Genomic DNA, 19,640 nt, shown 5'->3' on the forward strand with positions numbered 1-19,640 from the left:
TTCCACCCACAGACAATCCAAGTCCCCTCCTATGACTAAGGAACTCTGAGTTCCTCTGGATTAAATAATGTCCATGCACCGCATAGGTTAACTGGATTCTGGAGTGTTGGGATCCAAAACCATGCATCCACGGAGACTGGAGGTGTAATCCAGTGCCTTAGACAGCACGGCCACTGATGTAAGCCACTGAGGTGACCTTGTCCGACTGGAACCAAGCTAAGGACAACTGAGGCCAAGCCCTCAGAACATTGCGAATCTCTTTGAACTGCAAGATGTTAAAGAGGAAAACAGACACTTCCATGCCTTAAATAAGTCCCAGACTGCTTCCCAGCCCAGCAGGCTGTCATCCGTGATCACATCACCCAGGAATGTCTCCAGAAGCACGTGCCCTGAGACAGATACTCCTGAAAAACCACCACGAGAGAAAGTCTCTTGATGATTGATCTAGATCTATCTCCTGAGACAGATTCAAATTATCTCCATTGTATGGAAAATAGCAAAAACGGAATGATTTCCATGGAAACTATCAGACCAATTCCCTCCATACATAGGGTAGCTGAAAAGTGAAAATCAACTGCAGCTAGATTCAAAATCTCAACCCTCTGGTTGAAAGATGGTTAAGCTATCAACTGAACCATTAGAGCTTGCTGTTGGCCGGACAGTAGACAGCCGCAAGAGGAAAATGAATAAATCCTTGAATAACTGACCTCTGATAGAATCTTCTCCTAGATAGTGAATCTATTAAGGTCCCCCAAAAAAAATCACCCTTGTGGATGGAACAAGGGAACTCTGCTCCAGATTCATTTCCCATCCATGGGATAGTAGATTGGACAAGATCTCCTGAAAGAGAGTTTGCTTGAAGGAAGGATGACACCTGAACCATATATTGCCCAGAAAGCACCGTTGCAATACCCCAAGACCTAAAAATCTTTCTAAGAAGACGAAACTCAGAGACTTGAGAAGATCCCGATCATGGGAACAATAAATATACATCCTTCAGGTCTATGTTCTTTATGAACAGGCCCACTTGCAGCAAAGGAGAATGGATACTACTTTGAAGAGCAGAACCTGAGAAACTTGAGGTAAATACCTAGATCCCATTCCCAGACTGGGGCTGGGACTATCACTCCCAGAAAAGGTCCTGAACCTAGTTCAAGGAATGCTTCTCATCATACCTGATTTGCAGATACTCCAGAAGGAGAAATCTACCCCTGGGAGGAATCTTAGAATGGACTAAGTTTGGTTGGCTTCCCAAAGACATGACTGACCCTGCAGAAATAGGAAAAGGAAAACTTTCCTTTAGTCTACTCTCTTGACGTTTGGTATTTCCCCCCGTAAAGTCAGAGGATAATTCTGCCAGACCAAGTTCCAACAAGGTTTTATCCTTGAAAAGAAGCGCTAAAAGCTTGGATTAGGAGGAAACATAAAATAAGAACCTGCAACTGCAGAACTAGAAAACCTAGGCTGTACCACTAAGCCGTAGGTAAGCTTCTCAGCTGATTTCCAAGATTTCAGCCACAAGCCTGACTGGCTAGCAAAGCAAGTCTAATAAGAAAAGGCATTGCTCTAAATGAACAATTAAACCTCCAGCTTCTTATCATGGATCCGTAAAGTAGCAGCTACCCTCCATAGGGTTTGAAGTTCTCTGAGCCATAGTAGAAAAGCTCCCTTCTACTTAAGGCACCATGCATTTTAAAGGAGTCAGCGACAGGAAAATCCTTTAAAGGACAGGAGACAGGGAGAATTTTATCCCTAGCTTCTATTCCTGTAAAAACATCCAAGGCACGTCTAGAAAACACCTCCTCATAGGAAGGAACATCTTAGAAATGATAAAATTCACAAAACTTTCAAAGGTTGACAACAACAGGGAATCAATGTCTTCCAAGTAGCAAAAACATCCTTTAACATTACACGAGGTGTGCAAGCATACATCTGAAGGAGATGACTTCAGCATCAGATGAAGGAATTATACTGTCCAAATCTGAGATTTCAACCTCAGAAATTACCGGTGAAGCTTCCTCACCAGACTGAGGAGAGAGAAAAAACCTGTGTAGCAGAAACCTTACTATCTGAACTTTAAATGTACTCTTGCATTTTCCCTAAAGGAAGGAAAAAACAGACCAAGCCGCAGGTACCACATAGGATACCTGAGGCTAATTCTGTATGCAAATACACTCCTCCTGTAGATTGTGAGGAACCGCAGGGCACTGCATGTGATGCCATAGAAAATTGGGACATTTAAGGAGAAACTGTGGAATAGCCAGAACAGTATCATCCTGGGAGACATTAGGCTCATAGGGCAACATATATCTGTACTATTCAATCGCTATTGCTAAACATACAGCACAGAAACATAAATATTTTAATCTCATAAAGATCTAAATGTGATGGACAGATCTTACAGAACCACAATAGTTCCTACAGACCCTTAATTTTGAATATAGGAACAGGCTTTTGTCCGAACTGAACATGAGCCTCACATAAATAAATAATAACTCTTTAATATATATATATCAGGGAGAAGTATCATATCTCAAAATATATAGCTCTTAAGAGCTTCAAATCTCTAACCTATACCAAGCAAGTGAGTTACTATTAGGCTAGCAAAGAATTTATAACAAATTCAATAAGACAGGGATGAGAAGAAAAAACTGTGCTATTCCCATCGGAAAAACATCAATAGTATACTTACTAACACTCCTCCTTCTTAGCACTCTAACTAATGTGACTAACCAATAACTTAAAAAGGCTAGACACGTCATATAAATCTCCTGTATCACATGACCTCCCACAGGAATGGTGCAGTAGAAAATAAATGCCCGCTCTAACTCCCCTGTAGAGGAAAACAATAAAAGTTTGCAACGGATCATATAACCGATCCTGTATCAATAACATTTTTTTACAAATAAAATAAAATAGCGAGTACACTATTTAGAAGCCAAATTAACAGCATTGGCTTAGAAAACATAAAGGGAATGCTTTATTACTAAAGAGCCTAGCCGAACCCTAAACAAAGTGAACACACTCATTTTAACATCTAGACTTTCCACTTGAAATAATAAAGAGCCCAACAATGTTTTAACCCCTTCCCCTGAAGAGATTAAACAGCCTCAATCACGAAGTGCAGTGCCTGCTCCATGTCCAATTCAACCCTCACTAAGGATTATCTTGTCCCTTAATATTTTCAGTTATGCAGGATCAATTACTTAAAGTGCATAATCTCCCCACCTGGAAGAAAAAAGCACTTACCTGCTACATCTGCTGTCCGGCATGTAGACAGCTCACTAGGTATGCAGGGACACAGTTCCTCACAGAGACCTGTAGGAAAGAAAGGACAGAGTCACCTACTCTGACTTTCTATACCAGGGCAGCAGAATGTTAGGAAAAACATAGTAAGGCCCACCTTACAAGTTTCTAACTGCTTGAAAGCTACCACAACCCTTTCTGAAGAGATTGACATGGAATACAGCTAGACCCAAAAACCTGCTTGTAGAAAATTCAGTTTTTCTTCAGACACCAAAAAGTTCACCTCCTCAGGAGGAGGCAAAGAGATTGACTGGGAATTTTTTTGGGAAGGGAAGTGACATATAGCAGCTTTGCTGTGGTACTCTTTGCCTCCTCCTGCTGGCCAGGAGTGATATTCCCAACAGTAATTGATGATTCCGTGGACTCACCATATCTTAGGAAAGACATACTTTTAAAAAAAGTGTGTGTGTGTGTGAAGGGGGGGCGACGACAAATTTCTCCCAAAAATAGAAGAAGCCAATCTTTTATTTGATTTCTAAAGCAATTTTAAAATGCAGATCATATTGCATAACATTTAAATTGCAAGCAGTGCAATGGCAAATGTATTACAATTCCATACTCCATACTCACTAGGTATATTTCTCACAGATTTCAATCTACCTATTCAAAAGTCAACTAGTATGACAATGATGTTCATGGTCAGACTGGCCCATTACCATTTTAAGTATATATATATATATATATATATATATATATATATATATATATATATATATATATATGCTCTAGCAATAAATCATAGCAATGTGAAAAACTGCCAGCGCTGCCAATGTTAACTATGCAGGAAGAGACACAAATCTTTTCAAATGATCATTGCACAAATCTATCATCCATCTATTATCTATATATAGGGCTCCATGTACTAAGCCGTCAATTCATCCGTCATTTTAGACGCGGCTAAACTCGCCGTTACTCGCCGCGGGTGAAATGGTGTCCGCTTTTGCTATGTACTAATAATCCCACAATAAATAGACACGTCTAGCCCGCCGCGAGCAGTGGCGGAATATTGATAAATTTGACGCCTCGCTCGCCGCGACTAAGCTGATGTACTTAACTTTCAGTTGTCTGGCCAATTGTTAACACGTGACATGTAAGGTGTCATGAATGTCATAGTAGTCGCGGGAATAGAATTTTGCTCCTATAAATGTAAAACTTTTCTAAAAAACTTTATTATTGTTCCAAAATTTTTGGAGAGTAATTACAGCGCATTTTTTTTGTGATCTTTATTTACAAATTCGATATGGCTTCATCTGGATCTGAAACCGCTTCAAAATCCAAGAATCCTCACTTTTCTCATCAGCAAAACGTCGTTTTGATTGACATGATTATTGACTCTTATGATTATTTGTTTGGATGTCGTGTCAAACAGACAAATTTTTCTAGGAGGAAGCAGATCTGGCAAAGGATCAGCGATGCTGTTAGTGCCCAGGGTCCAGGAAAAAAGGATGTCGATCAGCTGAAGAAGCGTTACAACGGCATTAAATGTTTCGCCAAAGCTAAATTGGCCAGAGAAAAAAATTTGGCACGTGCTACCGGAGGTGGACCAGCATATGTGGCAGACCTCAATGATTATGAGCAGAAGCTTGTTCAGCGTCTGGGACCAGAGATCATCATTGGCATAACGGATGATTGTGACAGTGATTTAAGAGGTAAATATACAACATAATTGACGCAAAATTTTTTTTTAAATTATGATAGCTCATTGTCTCCAATATATATTTCTTTAAAATAACATTATCTGACTTCTTACGCTTCAGTATCTGAATCTATATAGGCCATTTAGGCCCCAAATACTGTAATCATTTATGTCGCATATATGTATAAGGGATTGTACAATAATAGGGTTTAAAGTATACAGATTACAGTCGACAAATTGGGCGCAATTTTTGTTCATTGAAATGAGAGACAAATTAGACACCAGTTATGCCTACCTAGAAGCCATCCTTCAGGCATATTTCCGTCCTCGAACTTCCGGTATAACCCAGTCTGCCTTAAGATGTAAGAATCATGACAGGAGCCAGGAAAGTTAGAACGGACACTGATAATCCTCATGTTGGGGGTCACAGACCATCTGGACATTCAAGGAATGGAAATGCTTTCTATTCCTATAGATCTCCTCACGAGCTTGAAGTGGTCTTACAGCAACATGGGTACAGTCTATGGCACCTAGGACATTGGGCATCCCAGCCATCCTATAGAAATTTGACTTGATAGATTGCCATTCTTCAGGGGTAGATGGCAAACAAACATATCGATGAAAAATAACCATCATAGCCCCTATTACTTTGGATAAGTGGCGTGAAAAAGCAGATTGACTCATTCCAATAATGACGCTAGAAACTGCCTGAAAGGAGCCTGTTGCAAAAAAATGCAATGCAGCTAATAGTTTCAGAAGTCCCGGAATAGCTTGTGAACGAGCCGTCATCGGCTCCAAATGATCTTCAATCTCTCGATACAGGTATAATATCGATTCACGATCAAGCCGGAATCTTTGTATGATCTCTCGGTCAGAAAGGCCGTGCAAACCAACCCGTGGAAGGAATACACGGGGGACACGAACTCTCCTTCTTCTAATGATACGATTAGCTACATTTCCAGTATTCTGTCTTCTAGCCCGGATTTGCATCACACGGAGAATAAACAAATACAGAATTCTCTCCATAGCTGCTGAAATGAACAATGTAAGTACAATGCTGATATTACTGCCTTTTATATATGTCTAGACTGGCGTCTAGAGTGACTTTCCTATTGTTTTGTACCTTGCCCGCCACCTAAAAGGTGGCGAGGCAAAAATAACGAGGTGGGGGCGGAGATTGACGCAAACAGACAAATAGATTTTTTAGTACATTCGTTTTTGGCGAGTTGGTGGTCAAATGTGTCTAATTACAGTGAAAAATGGAGAGGTAGCGAGGTTTGGCGGATAAGTACGCTCGCAATTTTAAAGATGCGAGTTTTAACATAATTGACGGCTTTGTACATATCAGTTTGCGAGTTTTGACGCGAGATTTGTTGCGGGTAGCTCGCTGACTGCTTAGTACATGGAGCCCATAATCTATCTATTTATCTATCAATATATCTGAGATGTGTATGGGAAATGTTTTTGTTTCGGATGAAATTTTCATTTACTTAAATTTTTGAATATTGTGTCCGAAATGTGTTTATTGCTGTATTCATTTAGTCTGAAATTCGTTATTTTATTTTTTTTAATGAAATTCGTTTTGTTTCTTTTCAGCTGCATTGAAGATTCTTATTTTTTCCTTTATCTGAAGCTGTATCAGCTACATTATCTTTAATTTTGTCATTCTATATAATTTTCAAACTTTCTTTTATCTCATTTTTGTGCACTACATTTAAAAAATAAATAAAGTTTACTTAAAAGGTACAGTTACAGTACAGTGTGAATGTGCGTGTAAACTATTAAGTAATAAAATAAACTATTTCTTTTATGGTACTAGTATAGTGCACTAACACTAGTCTCTCTCTCTTTTTTAAAATATTCTAATCAGCAGATAAAAGTATTGATTTTTTTTATATAATCCAAGGGAAGCTAATATATATCTCTCCTGGATGCGCTGTATCTCTCAGTGAAGGGGCAGAGAACAGTGGAACACCAAGTGTTAACACTATAATTACACACTTATCTAAGCAGAGCCTGCTTAAGTTATTGTGCTGCCTGGGTCCGAGAATGAAATGAAGCCCCCTCCCGAGTAGTAACATTACTGATTAGCACATCAATCTACTAGCATGGCCAATGCCCTTACTAAGCCTAACTGCATGCATCCAATGCTTATGCACAATTGTGTAATAAGTGGGAAGGTAGTTAGATAGCTAGAAGATATACACCTGTCCCACCTTAAATGTGACCTCTGACTTTTTTGTGTCTTTGAGCATGATGAGACTATGCTGTTAGGAGCCTGTGACTTCCCCCATGGAGACAGAGGACAAGAGTGGCCTGGGTGTGATAGTGACTAACTCAGGCTCTGAAGTGCTGCCCCTTGTCAAGTGCTGCCTGGGTTCGTTGGACCCACTTGGTCCCATGGTTGAGCCGGCCCTGGATCTAAGGCTGAAAACGTTAGGCAATAACTTAAAAATCACATTTTCACTTCCCTCCCTCGCCCTGAGAATCAATTTGTCTAGAAAATATCAAAGACCTCCAATGAGTGGCTGAGTAAAACTGTCAATCTATTTGCCTGCGCTTCCTTGTATCATTTGCTTGCATCATAAAAGCAATCTGCTATGTAAAATGAAAATGACATTTTTGAACTAATATTAGGATAACCATTTTTTCTTTCCGTTCACAGCCTTATAAGGCACTCAGATGTTAATGCAAATAACAAAAAAATCTAAATTTTTGTTGTTTTGGACATTCGTATGAAAACAAATGCACATCCCTACTGTCTATCTATCTATGTATTGAAATTATCACTACATATAATTATTGGAATAATACAGTATAGAGAATCACATTCTTTAGCCAATTAGTGGTTATGGAGCAGAATTAAACAGTGGTTATTAGACATAGTTGAAAAAATTCACCTTGGAAATGACTGCTTTATAGAAACAGTGGTCTACACATGAAATAAACTTGGTACGAATATATTAGTAATGAATAAAATAAAGGACTTCAAAGATAAATGAGATAAAGCTAGAGTTTGAATATCAGGCCCTAAATATTGAGCTTTGGTTTAAGATCAGGAAGCAAGTGTGTGTACACATTGATAACACAATGAGATCTGATATTACCTACAAGCTCAACCTATTTTAATAGGTTTAAAAGCACAAAAACAGCTAATTCATATAAGCAAATAAGCCTTAAAATGAAATTTCTCATACATTTTATACTCTGCAGCTGGTATAACAAGTCATTGAAAATACATCAAGGGAAAAACAATTTTACAGTATACTGTCCCTTTAAATAATACATAGCTAGCAACACAAAATATTGCTTAATAAAAATTGCTTTACCTTTGCGCCCACTGGAGATGTTAATCTTTGTGTTCCAGATGAAAAAGCCGAAGAAGTATGTTTCTTGTATGGTTCTTCAATTTTATCTTTAACCTAAAATAATATGACAAAATAAAATGATTAATTAAGTATTAAAAGGACTATGAGGTAACAGTAATTCAATTATGAAGTAACCAAAAACAAATCAAAACTCTTTTAGATTTTAGTTTCTTCTAAATAGCCGCCCTTGCTTAGATTACACCTTGATTTTGGCATTTACTCAACCAACTTCATGAGGAAGCCATCTGGGATGCTTTCCTAACAGTGTAGAATGAGTTATTTTATGCATTGGGCATTTATTGGCAGATTTTCCTCTACTCTCCAACTCATCCAAACCATGTGTATTGGGTTTAGGTCAGGTGACTGTGGAGACCTTGACATCTGATGCAAAATGAACCAAATGAACATAATTACCACAATGCATAGATTCACTTAGTAAGTTTGTTACTAGTTCTATTCTCAATGCATCTTGAGGAGAAAGACTTGCTAGGTGTCTTACACCAATTTACTGATCAAATTTGCTTCATTCTCTTTGTATGCTTTGTTGAAGAAGCAGCAATGGCCTACTTTCAGCTAGCTGCACACATCAGGGGAACCAATGACAATAAGTATAGCCACCAATGAACAGCTAGCTCCCAGTAGTACATTGCTGCTTCTAAGCATTCCTAGCTATACTTTTATAAATAAAAGATACCAAGAGAACAAAGCAATTTAGATAGTAGAAGTAAATTGAAATGTTGTTTAAAATTGCATGCTCTAGCTGGTACTATTTATATAATAATGCAAGAACTAAATAACTTACAACATAATGAGCAGGACCTGGTGTCCAAAGTGCGTCCTTTTTTGACATAGAAAGGGCTCGAGCAGCAGAAGATCCAAAGGCTCCCTTGTTAGTTTTTTCATAGTAAGATTTGTTTAAACTTTCATTTGCTAAGCCATGGCTGAAGAGGTCATAAGAACCTGGACCTGGAGAAAAAAAAACACATTTGTATCATTGTGTTGCTAAATAGGCACATAAATTCACTATGAAAACATTGAATCTGGGAGTTATCTATCTACAGTCATGAAAAAGCTTCTAGTTTTTTAATGCAATTTGTGTAATGCAGCAAGCAGTAATGAAATATGCCAGACATTGTGCAATATGAACATTACAAATTACTGATTTCTTTATATTCTCTCTATTTGTTTGTTAGATTGCTTATCAACATGTATACCTTAGTCTTGGATAAAAGTATGGCTCAGTTATATATATATAAAATACAAGAAATTCAAAGAGAAAAGAACCATAAGTTATAATGTAATGTAATTCTGTTGATGCCATGTTAAATTAGATTGGCTTTTTAAAGGGACATTGAACACTAAATAGATTTTTGCACCTCCCTCTAATTTTGAGTGTTGCCATGTTGGAACTTAGTTTACACTGTAGGTCTCTGAAGGCAAGTTACAGTACACATGCAAACACATCAGCAATGGAATGCAATAAAGGGCAAATTTAAATATGGCGGCATCCATGACTAACAGAAGCCGAGGAGTAACCTTAATACTATCCTTATAAAATGTATTTAGTGTTTTATGTCCCTTTAAGTACTATGTAGTCCATTGAGGTTACGCAGTTATTTAAAGGGATGGTAAATAAATTTGGTTGAAAAATAATGGAAGTAATCTTCAGTGTTGGTGAAACATTGTGTAAAAAGGTAAAAACTTTTGAAAAACATATTTTTAAAAAAAAAAACTGATTTTAGAGAAACAAAAAGGGCTAGATTACAAGTAGAGTGGTAATTACCTCTCTCCCACTCAAGTGATAACATCGCTAGAGGTTAACTTTTTGTTTGGGTCGGGTAGAAGTGGTATTACAAGTTGAAAGTAAAAATGTTTGCAGTTGCACACAACCCGACGTGCTCAAAATGGTAACCAGAGGACATTGCGTTTGCAATGTCACAATAAGCACATTGAAATCAAAGGAACGCTTTAACCCCTATCGCATTAAGCCTCCTACTCTAATAACTGCTAACTAACTAATAACTAACACTAAAACCTAATCTAAAAATTGCAGTGACAATGGCATTTGTCAAGCAGTGCCCTAGTTGAAGTGATTAGCTCCTTTGCATAAATAGATCCCTTTACTAAAATAAAAGTAAGATGGGGGTTTTGGGTTCATAGTTAAGGGGGTATTTTGAGATGGGGGTTGTAGCAGTTATGTGGTTAATAACAGTTTTCAATGCTGGTATTGGTGGTTTATGAGTAACTAGTATAGGGAGTTTATAGTGGTGGGCTATGGGGTGGTTTGGGGTTAATAATGTAGCGGGATAATTTTTGGTGGGCTATGTGGCACTTAGGAATTAATATGGTAGCAGGGTAATTCGCGGTGAGGGATGTGGTAGTTTAGGGCTTAATAGTGTAGTGGTTGGATAGTGTAGGTGGAACTTTTTTTTTTTCACTGCAAAATTTTGAGCGATCGCATTTACTTTCTGCTTGTAATGCAAGCGAACATTGATGCTCTTCACCAACCATAGACAACACTGTGCCACTTTTAATATGGAGACAAGAGCAAAAAATACTGCAATCTCTCAATCACGTTTGCACTCCATCCGTAATCTAGCCCAAGAGTAGGGTGAGATAAGGATCAAAAACTTCATCTACTACTACAACTACAAACATTATCAATCTTTTGACAATACTAACTATACATTATAAAATAATAGCTGTGTCTGGCCACATTAAATGATTCTTATACACAACTGGTTTCAGTAATCAAACCCCCCGCTTAGGTGTAACTAGTGAACTGCTCCCTAAATGTTATCCGATCCGAACTGTAATAATTGAAGTGTAATCCCTAGTGTTAAAATAACTAGTATTTTTATTTTTGTTTCTGCATTTTTATTTCCTTTTTTTTTTTAAACTAAATAATTCCTGCAGAATGCACCACCTCCAAGGGAAGAGTTTACTGAAAGCTGCATTACTTCCATATCCCTTTAAATTCTCAGAAGTTCATATTCGTAGTTTACAGTTTACTAAAGTAAAGTTGGACTGCCAATAAGCACTTGCAATTTTTTTTTTCTGGATAACTCCATAATTTTTTATTTAAAAAGTATACATTTTTTACATAGAAGTTAAGGTTAATCATGAAATTGACAAATATTTCCGGCATGGGGAATGCTTCACCATGCAATACTCTATTAGATGTATGGAAAAATATGTATATATTAATTGCATACCTGGTGTCTTTTGCAACCTTGAATGTTGAGTAAATCGTACAGCAGAATGCCCAAATGGAGTCTGAGCTGAACTTGATATTTTCTTCAAGGCCTCAAATGCTGTGCGTTGCTCATTATATGTGCCTGGGGCAGGGGTGATTGATTTCACAGACTGAAATCTCTAGTGTAGCAAAGAAGAAAATGCTGATGAAAGACTTTAAAAGGATCAGTGACTGAATAGCCATGAGCGTATTTTAATATCATTAATGTGTTTAACCAGACAGCAAAGATTTGCATAAGAAGAGAACAGATTACCAAAAGCTAACATAATTTACATCTAGTCCATAGGCATAACAACAAGTATTTAATACTATGTTGCTGAAATTGGTAATGCATACGTACAACAAATGGATTTAATATGGTACTTTAGAGAATATAAAAAAAAAATTCCAAATTCCTTTTTCTGGTGTCCAACCCAGAAATTATTTTTATTCCTAGGCTTGACGAACACATTTTTGAAGCTTAATTAATTCAAACTAAAATGTACATGTCTATATAAACTTTAAGAGATAGATTACAAGTGTAACGCTAATATATTGCACGCCCGCAAATGGGCAAATTTGCCCGTTTGCAGGTGTGCGATTAATAACCAGCAATTACAAGTGGATAAGAAAAATAACCAGAGATCAGATCCTTTTTTTTCATAAAAATATACTGCACGGAGCAGTTTCTATGGCTTAAAAGTTGCGGGTGTGAAAAGTGCCTTTACATTGCTATCTATGGGAACTGTGTGTTCCCTGTAAATATATATATATATATATATATATATATATATATATATATATATATATATATATATATATATATATATATATATATGCTTATATACATTTATATATTTATGTGTTAATATGTGTATATACAAATATTAACACATAAATATATATGTATATAATTATATACATATATATTTCCATTTGCTGCCCATCGCTGCGCTAGTTCTGAGAGCCTATGGAAGCTCGCTCTCATGAACGCAATGCTTCAATGCAATGCGAACTCGTAATACCAGTTCATATTTGCGTGCGCTGGAATTACACAGTGGAGCACAAATATCTCTTTAGCAAAAGCAATATTTTGCGCTCCACTTGTAATCTGGCCCTAAATGAGAAATATTTTTGCATGATAGTTAAATACAACCTACATATATATATATATATATATATATATATATATATATATATATATATATATATATATATATATATATATATATATATATATATATATATATATAAATATATATTTATATATATATAAATATATCTATAGTAAACAGAAACATAATTACTGAATTTACACAAATGTAATCACTTGTAGAGGTGACACTGTGTTGCAAAAATAATTCAAATAATAAACTGAACATCAAAACTTTGAGAACATCTCATGTTACTTATGTGGAACTGTTAAATAACAGCCTATGGAAATATTGATAAAAAATAATAATTACAAACCAAAACATTTTGGGTTCTCATAAGATTCAGTGTGTTAGATATCTGCCAAAAAATGGCAAAATACTTTTAACATATGAAAATCTTTTTTATTATTATTTCTTCTATTTGAAAATGTCCAGATACTTTAACATTAAAAAATGTTACCATCTTTGATATGTATTACCACCACAGGCTTAAAGGGACATAAAGAAAACTAAATTTCCTTATTCAGACAGAGAATACAATATTAAAAAACTTTCCAATTTACTTCTATTATCTATTTTGCTTCATTCTCTTGATATATTTTATTAAAGGAGCAGCAATTCAGTATTGGGAGCAAGCAGAACACATCAAAAAGCCAATGATAACTACATATTTTTCTCAGGCTAATCTTTGCTCTGAATACATAATTCTTAGTAGCATTTATTTAGAGTATATTATCCCTTTAATGGCCACCACGTATTTAGGTACACTCTAGTCCCTTTGCAATCTGAGTTTTAGTAAGCAAAATAAATATAAGTAATAATCCAACACATTCAATTATTTTGTTTTTTACTAATATCTACAAAAGAATTACTAAAAATCCTCTCTGATGAATGATGGTATGTGTTCCATTTTAAACATCTGAATCACTTAAAGGGATGTGATACCCAAACCATTTGAAAGTACTGCAGACAACATAACTGTAAAAAGCTGACTAGAAAATATCTGAACATCTCTATGTAAAAAAAGAAAGATATTTTACCTCAAAATCTCCTCAGTAGCCACATCCCATTGTAAAGGGATTTTAAGGAGCTGCTAGGGAACTTGCATCTGGCATGTGCAGGCACAGTCATGTTATTTCTAGGGATGGGCGAATGTTTCACAACATTAAAAAAATGAAACGAATTTTAACACATTCGTTCGTTCGAATTGAATTTCGAATGTTAACATAACATTCTAACATTCGATTTTCGAATGTTCGGTTTTGAATTGTATGATTACATTAGAAAATAATCGTTTCGAAAAATTTGAATTTATATATTTGTAATAGTATTTCTAATGCTGTCTTTAAATGTAATATTCTAATTATGCAATATTCGAATTAAAAAAATTTGAATTGATATATTTGTAATAGTATTTCTAGAATGCTTTATTTAAATGTAATATTCAAATTATGCAATATTCAAATTAAAAAAATTCGAATTTATATGTTTGTAATAGTATTTCTAATGCTTTCTTTAAATGTAACATTCGAATTATGCAATATTCGATCGAAATAGAAACATTCAAATTTATATATTTGTATCTATTATGTATAAATTTACTAGATTCCCTACCTTTACTAGATTCCCTACCTTCCCTACATGAACTATTGAACTTCTGAATAGCATTTGTTAAATAGAATGTTAAATTTGAAATTTCGAATGTGGACATTCGATCTAATTATAAACATTCGAATTCGAAAGTGACATTCGAAAACTGTAAATAGCATTCGATTATAGAATTTTTAAGAATATTTGTTTGGATCAACATTCGGATTTGTAATTCGAATTTCGGTAATAACATTCATTCTAACATTCGAATTTGGAAATTTACACATTCGCCCATCCCTAGTTATTTCCCAATGCAGTTTAAGGAAGTATACTGTGAAATTCTCATGAGTAAATTGTGATATTAGCCAATCGTGATATTAGCACTGATTAAGCTAATTGGCTGTTGTTGCTGGGGTTTTTTTCAACATGCTGATAAAAGATGAAGGATAGCTATTCAAAGAGCACTTACTATTGTGAGCTGAAGACATTTTGAGAAAAAACATCTTAAAGGGCCATAATACCCAAATGTTTAAACACTTGAAAGTGATGCAGCATAGCTGTAAAAAGCTGACTAGAAAATATCTCCTGAACATCTCTATGTAAAAAAGAAAGATATTTTACCTCAAATGTTCCTCAGTAGCCACCTCCCATTGTAAAGGATTTCTAAGCAGCATTTTAGTATGTCTGTCCTGGGACATCTTAGGGAATGAGCATCGTGAACTCTCATATTATTTCACCAATCAGGTAAAGGAAGTTTACTATAAAATCTCACGAGAGTTAAGTCAAATTTCATGAGATCACAGTAAGAGTTCATGACCTCAGCACTGCTGATGCTGATTGGCTGCTGTTCATTTAATCATTTTTTTTTTTTTTTTACCTGCAGCTGGGAGCAGGTGAAGTATAACTTTTTACACAGAACTTACTCTGCTGAGCTGAGGAGATTGTGAGGTAAAATATCTTCCTTTTCTTCAGGTGATATTTTCCTGTCAGCTTTTTACAGTTATACTGCATCAGTTTCAAGTAATTTAGCATATGAGTATTATGTCCCTTTAATTTTCTACATAGAGATGTTAAGGTGATATTTCCTTGGCAGCTTTTTTTTCTTTCAGTTTTGCTGCATCACTTTTAAGTGATTTTGCATATAGGTATTATGTCCCTTTAATAAGTGATTGAGCTATGGGAGTCATTAAAAGTAACACAATATTCTAGATTATTATTTTTTTTTAACGTATTATTATAAAGTGTAATGAACCATTCCAAATCTCAGTGAATGAGATCCTTGTAATAAAACAAAGGCTTTGGAGAGTTTTCTGATTAATCTGTGAATCAGAGGTACCACAAACCAACATATAACAAATAAATAACATTTTTAGCGTATGCATTTTCCAATTATTTTCCAATTATAAAGTTTCCAGAATATTTGCAGTACTATAATTTTGTGGTAGTTCATTACATAGCTTTTAATGGTTCCCCAGAATTCAGTTTAATGGCCTAGTTTCAGAGATGTTCATTAGACTGCTGAGGAACCGCATTGTTAAAATTAGAAAAGATTGTCCTCTGCGCCTATTGACAACCTATATGCCCGGGGAAGGGGTAATCCTAGCTGATACCCAATATACAGGAACAAAATTAAGGTGTAACCCAAGGCGCCTACCCTAAGGAGGCTAGGTGTATAAAATGTGTAATCTAATTAAGATTCAGTGTAGTCTAAAAAATGTTTTTAATACATAAATAAAAATGTTTGACAGATAAAACAAATATACATATAATGTCTCAGGTATACATACAATGCTTCATGGATCCATGATAAATAACAGAAAAATAAAATCAAGTAGTAAATAGAGTAAAACAGTAAAATAATCCAATAAAATGCAGTGCTAAATAATACAATAGCAGCGAATGATATAGTTCCTGACAATCTTGTTTGGAAAATCTCTGATGGATAAATAAGGTGTGAAGAGAAAAAGTGTAAAAAACTCCTCTGATAGTGTGGGTGAAAGAAACTTCAAAATGTGCTCTAAAATATAATAAAAATAATCCTCGAAGAATGTATCTCAAAAAAATATCTCAAAAAATATATATAGCTCTCAAAAATATTTTCCACAGAAGTGTGTTCCAAAAAACGGTGAAAAAATGTGAAGAAATGTGAAGAAAAATAATAAAGAAAAAATTTTGGTGAATAAGTGGAGTGGAAAGTCTAAAATAGTTCAATTGTTCCAGTTGCTGAGTTTCCTAAATCCCAGTGGAAAGTATAATCGGAGTGTCAATAAAGGTGTAGAAAATAAATTGTCAGTAATCCTTTATTCCTGAAAATCCTTAGCCATCAATCCAATAAAAAATAAAAAATATGCACAAAAGACAAAAACAAAAAAACAAAATCAAAAAATAAAAAATTAAAAATGAAAAACAGAGAACAGTAACCTGTAGAGAGAGAAGAGAAACAAAATATAGTGTAGATTGTCCTAAATGTTCAGCAAATAATGAAATAAGGCTTACCAGCTGGTCAACGCGTTTCGGCCTGTGCTAGGCCTTTCTCAAGACTGGTTTTAGTATACTGGTGGTGGCCTTATATAGTTTGTTTGACCGGAAGTGATTTATTACTCACTTCCGGTTTTCCGGATTTTGCTATCTTGTTTTGGGGCTGAATATAATGTACAGTTGTGTGTAGTTTCCTTATTTTAGTGTAGACTGATAATAAATTGTGACGTTCTATGGTTTAGCAAGATATCTTTTGTTATTAGCCCTTTCTTAATACCTCCGTGGGAAACGTGACGTCACTTCCGGTCTAGGCAATTTTTACGATCGATTTCATAGATCGTGTATGCGAATTGGGTTCATAATTCTATTTGGGTCTATATTTCTATGGGGAGAGTGGAGTCTATAAATCTCTTATTTTTCATATCGATTTTCTTAATGTTGGTAAACATGGGTCCGTAATGGGACCGACCTGATTGGTCATGACGTCACGGTCTCGGGTTGGCGCCTTTGATTGGTTCTGAAACGGGGGGTTTGCCTAATCCTGCCTTACTATTGGTGTGCAAATAGCCGTAATTTTAAAAGCCATATTTTTACAGTATGATATTTCCTTGAACTATTGAAATAGGGGTGCTTTAGTACCAGTACAATAGTATTTTTCTAATGTGTATCTTCTAGGTATCCTGGTATCTTTTTCGTTTTTATTTGTTCAACATAAAGAAAAACTGTCAGTAGATTTTAAATGAACGTAGTATTTTGGCAAATTGTAAAAATGTTATCTTACGAAAGATGCACTTTAATTAACGGCGTAGTAGGGATAAATGATAGTATCTTATACTTTCTTTCTGATGGTGAGAGACACATGTTTTTTACGAAAGATGGATATTGATTATCGGCATAACAGGGGAGGGGGGTAGTTGTAACTTCTTATTTTCTTTCTAATATTTAGGGGCATAGGAGGTTTGAATACTTATGAGATCTAATTAAGCGATTTTTCTATATATTAAGCCAATTTTTTAATTCCATACTTATGATATCTAATTAAGCGGTTTTTCTATATTAAGCCAATTTTTGGTGATATAGAGCCAAGATGTTAGTGTGCTATCTGCCTGAAGGGTTCAGCATAATAAAGAAAAGGAGTCAGTAATTCCTCTAATATGGATATGTGAATTATCTTAATATATGTTGTTATACGCATATCTATAGGTTGAGTATATTTAATCCTTACCTATAGGGAGGTTGATGTGCCCTATATGACTTTGGGGACGTCAATATGAGGACTTTTAATGCATTTTGGGTCTCTTAAAAGTACGATTGTATCATCTTTTAATCTATACCCTTAATATTTTGGATATTTCTCATCAAGGTTGAAATTGTCAAATGTAGTGTTTAAAAAGAGAGTCTTTGGTGGAAGGGGATCACTTATCTAAGGTTTCTACTTTTATTTAAAATTTCTACTTTAATAGAAGCATATAAAGATGGATTGGTTCAAATGGGGAAGCTTCGGATTGTAGTGGGTTTTATTTTTGAAACCCAATATTTGGTTATAGAGTCTTTTTTCTATCTGAGATGTCTACTTTAGTAGTAGCCTTTTGAGAGGGGCTGGTTTGGTTAGAAAGATTCATTTTGTTTTGAACCTATTTTTAATTCAGAATGTCCGATGTCATTGGGTCATGTTGAAAAGGTGCGACAAGTCTTCTTTGTTGTTAAGACCTCTTGGGTATAGACAGTCCAGGTTGAAGATCCATCTGGATTCCGCTGTGAGGAGTCTTTTTCCATAGTTCCCTCCTCTCCAATCCTTTTGGATCTTTTGTATCCCTAGGAAGGTCAATTCTTTAGTGTTACCTTTGTGTTTATCTACAAAGTGTTTGTATAGCACTGTATCTGCATTTAGTTTCTCGATCTGGAGCAGATGTTCTCGCATCCTATCTTTCAGGGTTCTAGAAGTCTGGCCTACATATTGTAGGCCACATGAACATTGGAGCATGTATATAATGCCCTTGTCTTGGCATCTGATTAGATCCTTGATCTTATATGTTACCTTGGTGTTATGGCAAATGAAGGATGATGCTTTTATACCGTGTTTGCAAGATTTGCATGATATGCATGGGAAGAATCCTTTAAGTTCTTTTCCAAACACATTTGTGACTTTGACAGTCTTTTTCTTCGGTATACTCGGGGCCAGTTTGCTTTTTAGGTTCTTGGTTTTTCTGTAAATGAACCTGGGTTGAATAGGGAGTTTCTCACCTATCAGGTCATCATCTTTTAGTATACCCCAATGTTTTTTAAATATTTTCTCAATGATATTTTTGTTATCACTGTACTCTGTAATCATCGCTATATCCAGTGACTCTTCATTTGTTGTTGTTTTTGGTTTTTTATATTTGGTGAGGGTGGATCTGTCGATCATCCTGACCTCTTGAATTTTCTGGTCCAATTCTGTCTCGTTGTACCCTCTCTCAAGAAATTTATGTTTTATCGTTGATGCCTGTTCTTCCCATTTGTCTGTAGTGGAACAGTTTTTCCTCATTCTTAACAGTTGGCTTTTTGGTATGTTATTTTTCCAATTGTAATGGTGGCAACTGGTCATGTGTATATAGTTATTGCTGTCCACTTGTTTAAAGTGGGTAGAAGTCTCTAGCTTTCCGTTTTTCACTTCGATTTTTAAGTCGAGGAAGATTATATCGGTCTGGCTACTGGTGTATGTAAAATGTAGGTTATTCTTGTTTTCATTCATGATTTCAAAGGTGTAGTCAAGATCCGATTGGAATCTTGACTACACCTTTGAAATCATGAATGAAAACAAGAATAACCTACATTTTACATACACCAGTAGCCAGACCGATATAATCTTCCTCGACTTAAAAATCGAAGTG

The 19,640-nt window shown here is 35.4% G+C and overlaps 1 protein-coding gene across 1 annotated transcript in view; it reads right to left on the bottom strand.

Moving 5' to 3' along the window:
* Positions 1-19,640, bottom strand: part of STPG2 (sperm tail PG-rich repeat containing 2) — an 829,206-nt gene that overhangs the window by 473,368 nt on the left and 336,198 nt on the right. Inside the window, exons 8-10 of the mRNA XM_053700173.1 lie at positions 11,526-11,685; positions 9,113-9,276; positions 8,272-8,364 (exon numbers count right to left, since the gene is read on the bottom strand). Coding sequence (XP_053556148.1) covers positions 8,272-8,364; positions 9,113-9,276; positions 11,526-11,685 — 417 coding nt within the window. The remainder of the gene's footprint in view (positions 1-8,271; positions 8,365-9,112; positions 9,277-11,525; positions 11,686-19,640) is intronic.

This window comes from Bombina bombina, chromosome 2, assembly GCF_027579735.1.
Source record: "Bombina bombina isolate aBomBom1 chromosome 2, aBomBom1.pri, whole genome shotgun sequence".
NCBI lineage: Eukaryota > Metazoa > Chordata > Amphibia > Anura > Bombinatoridae > Bombina > Bombina bombina.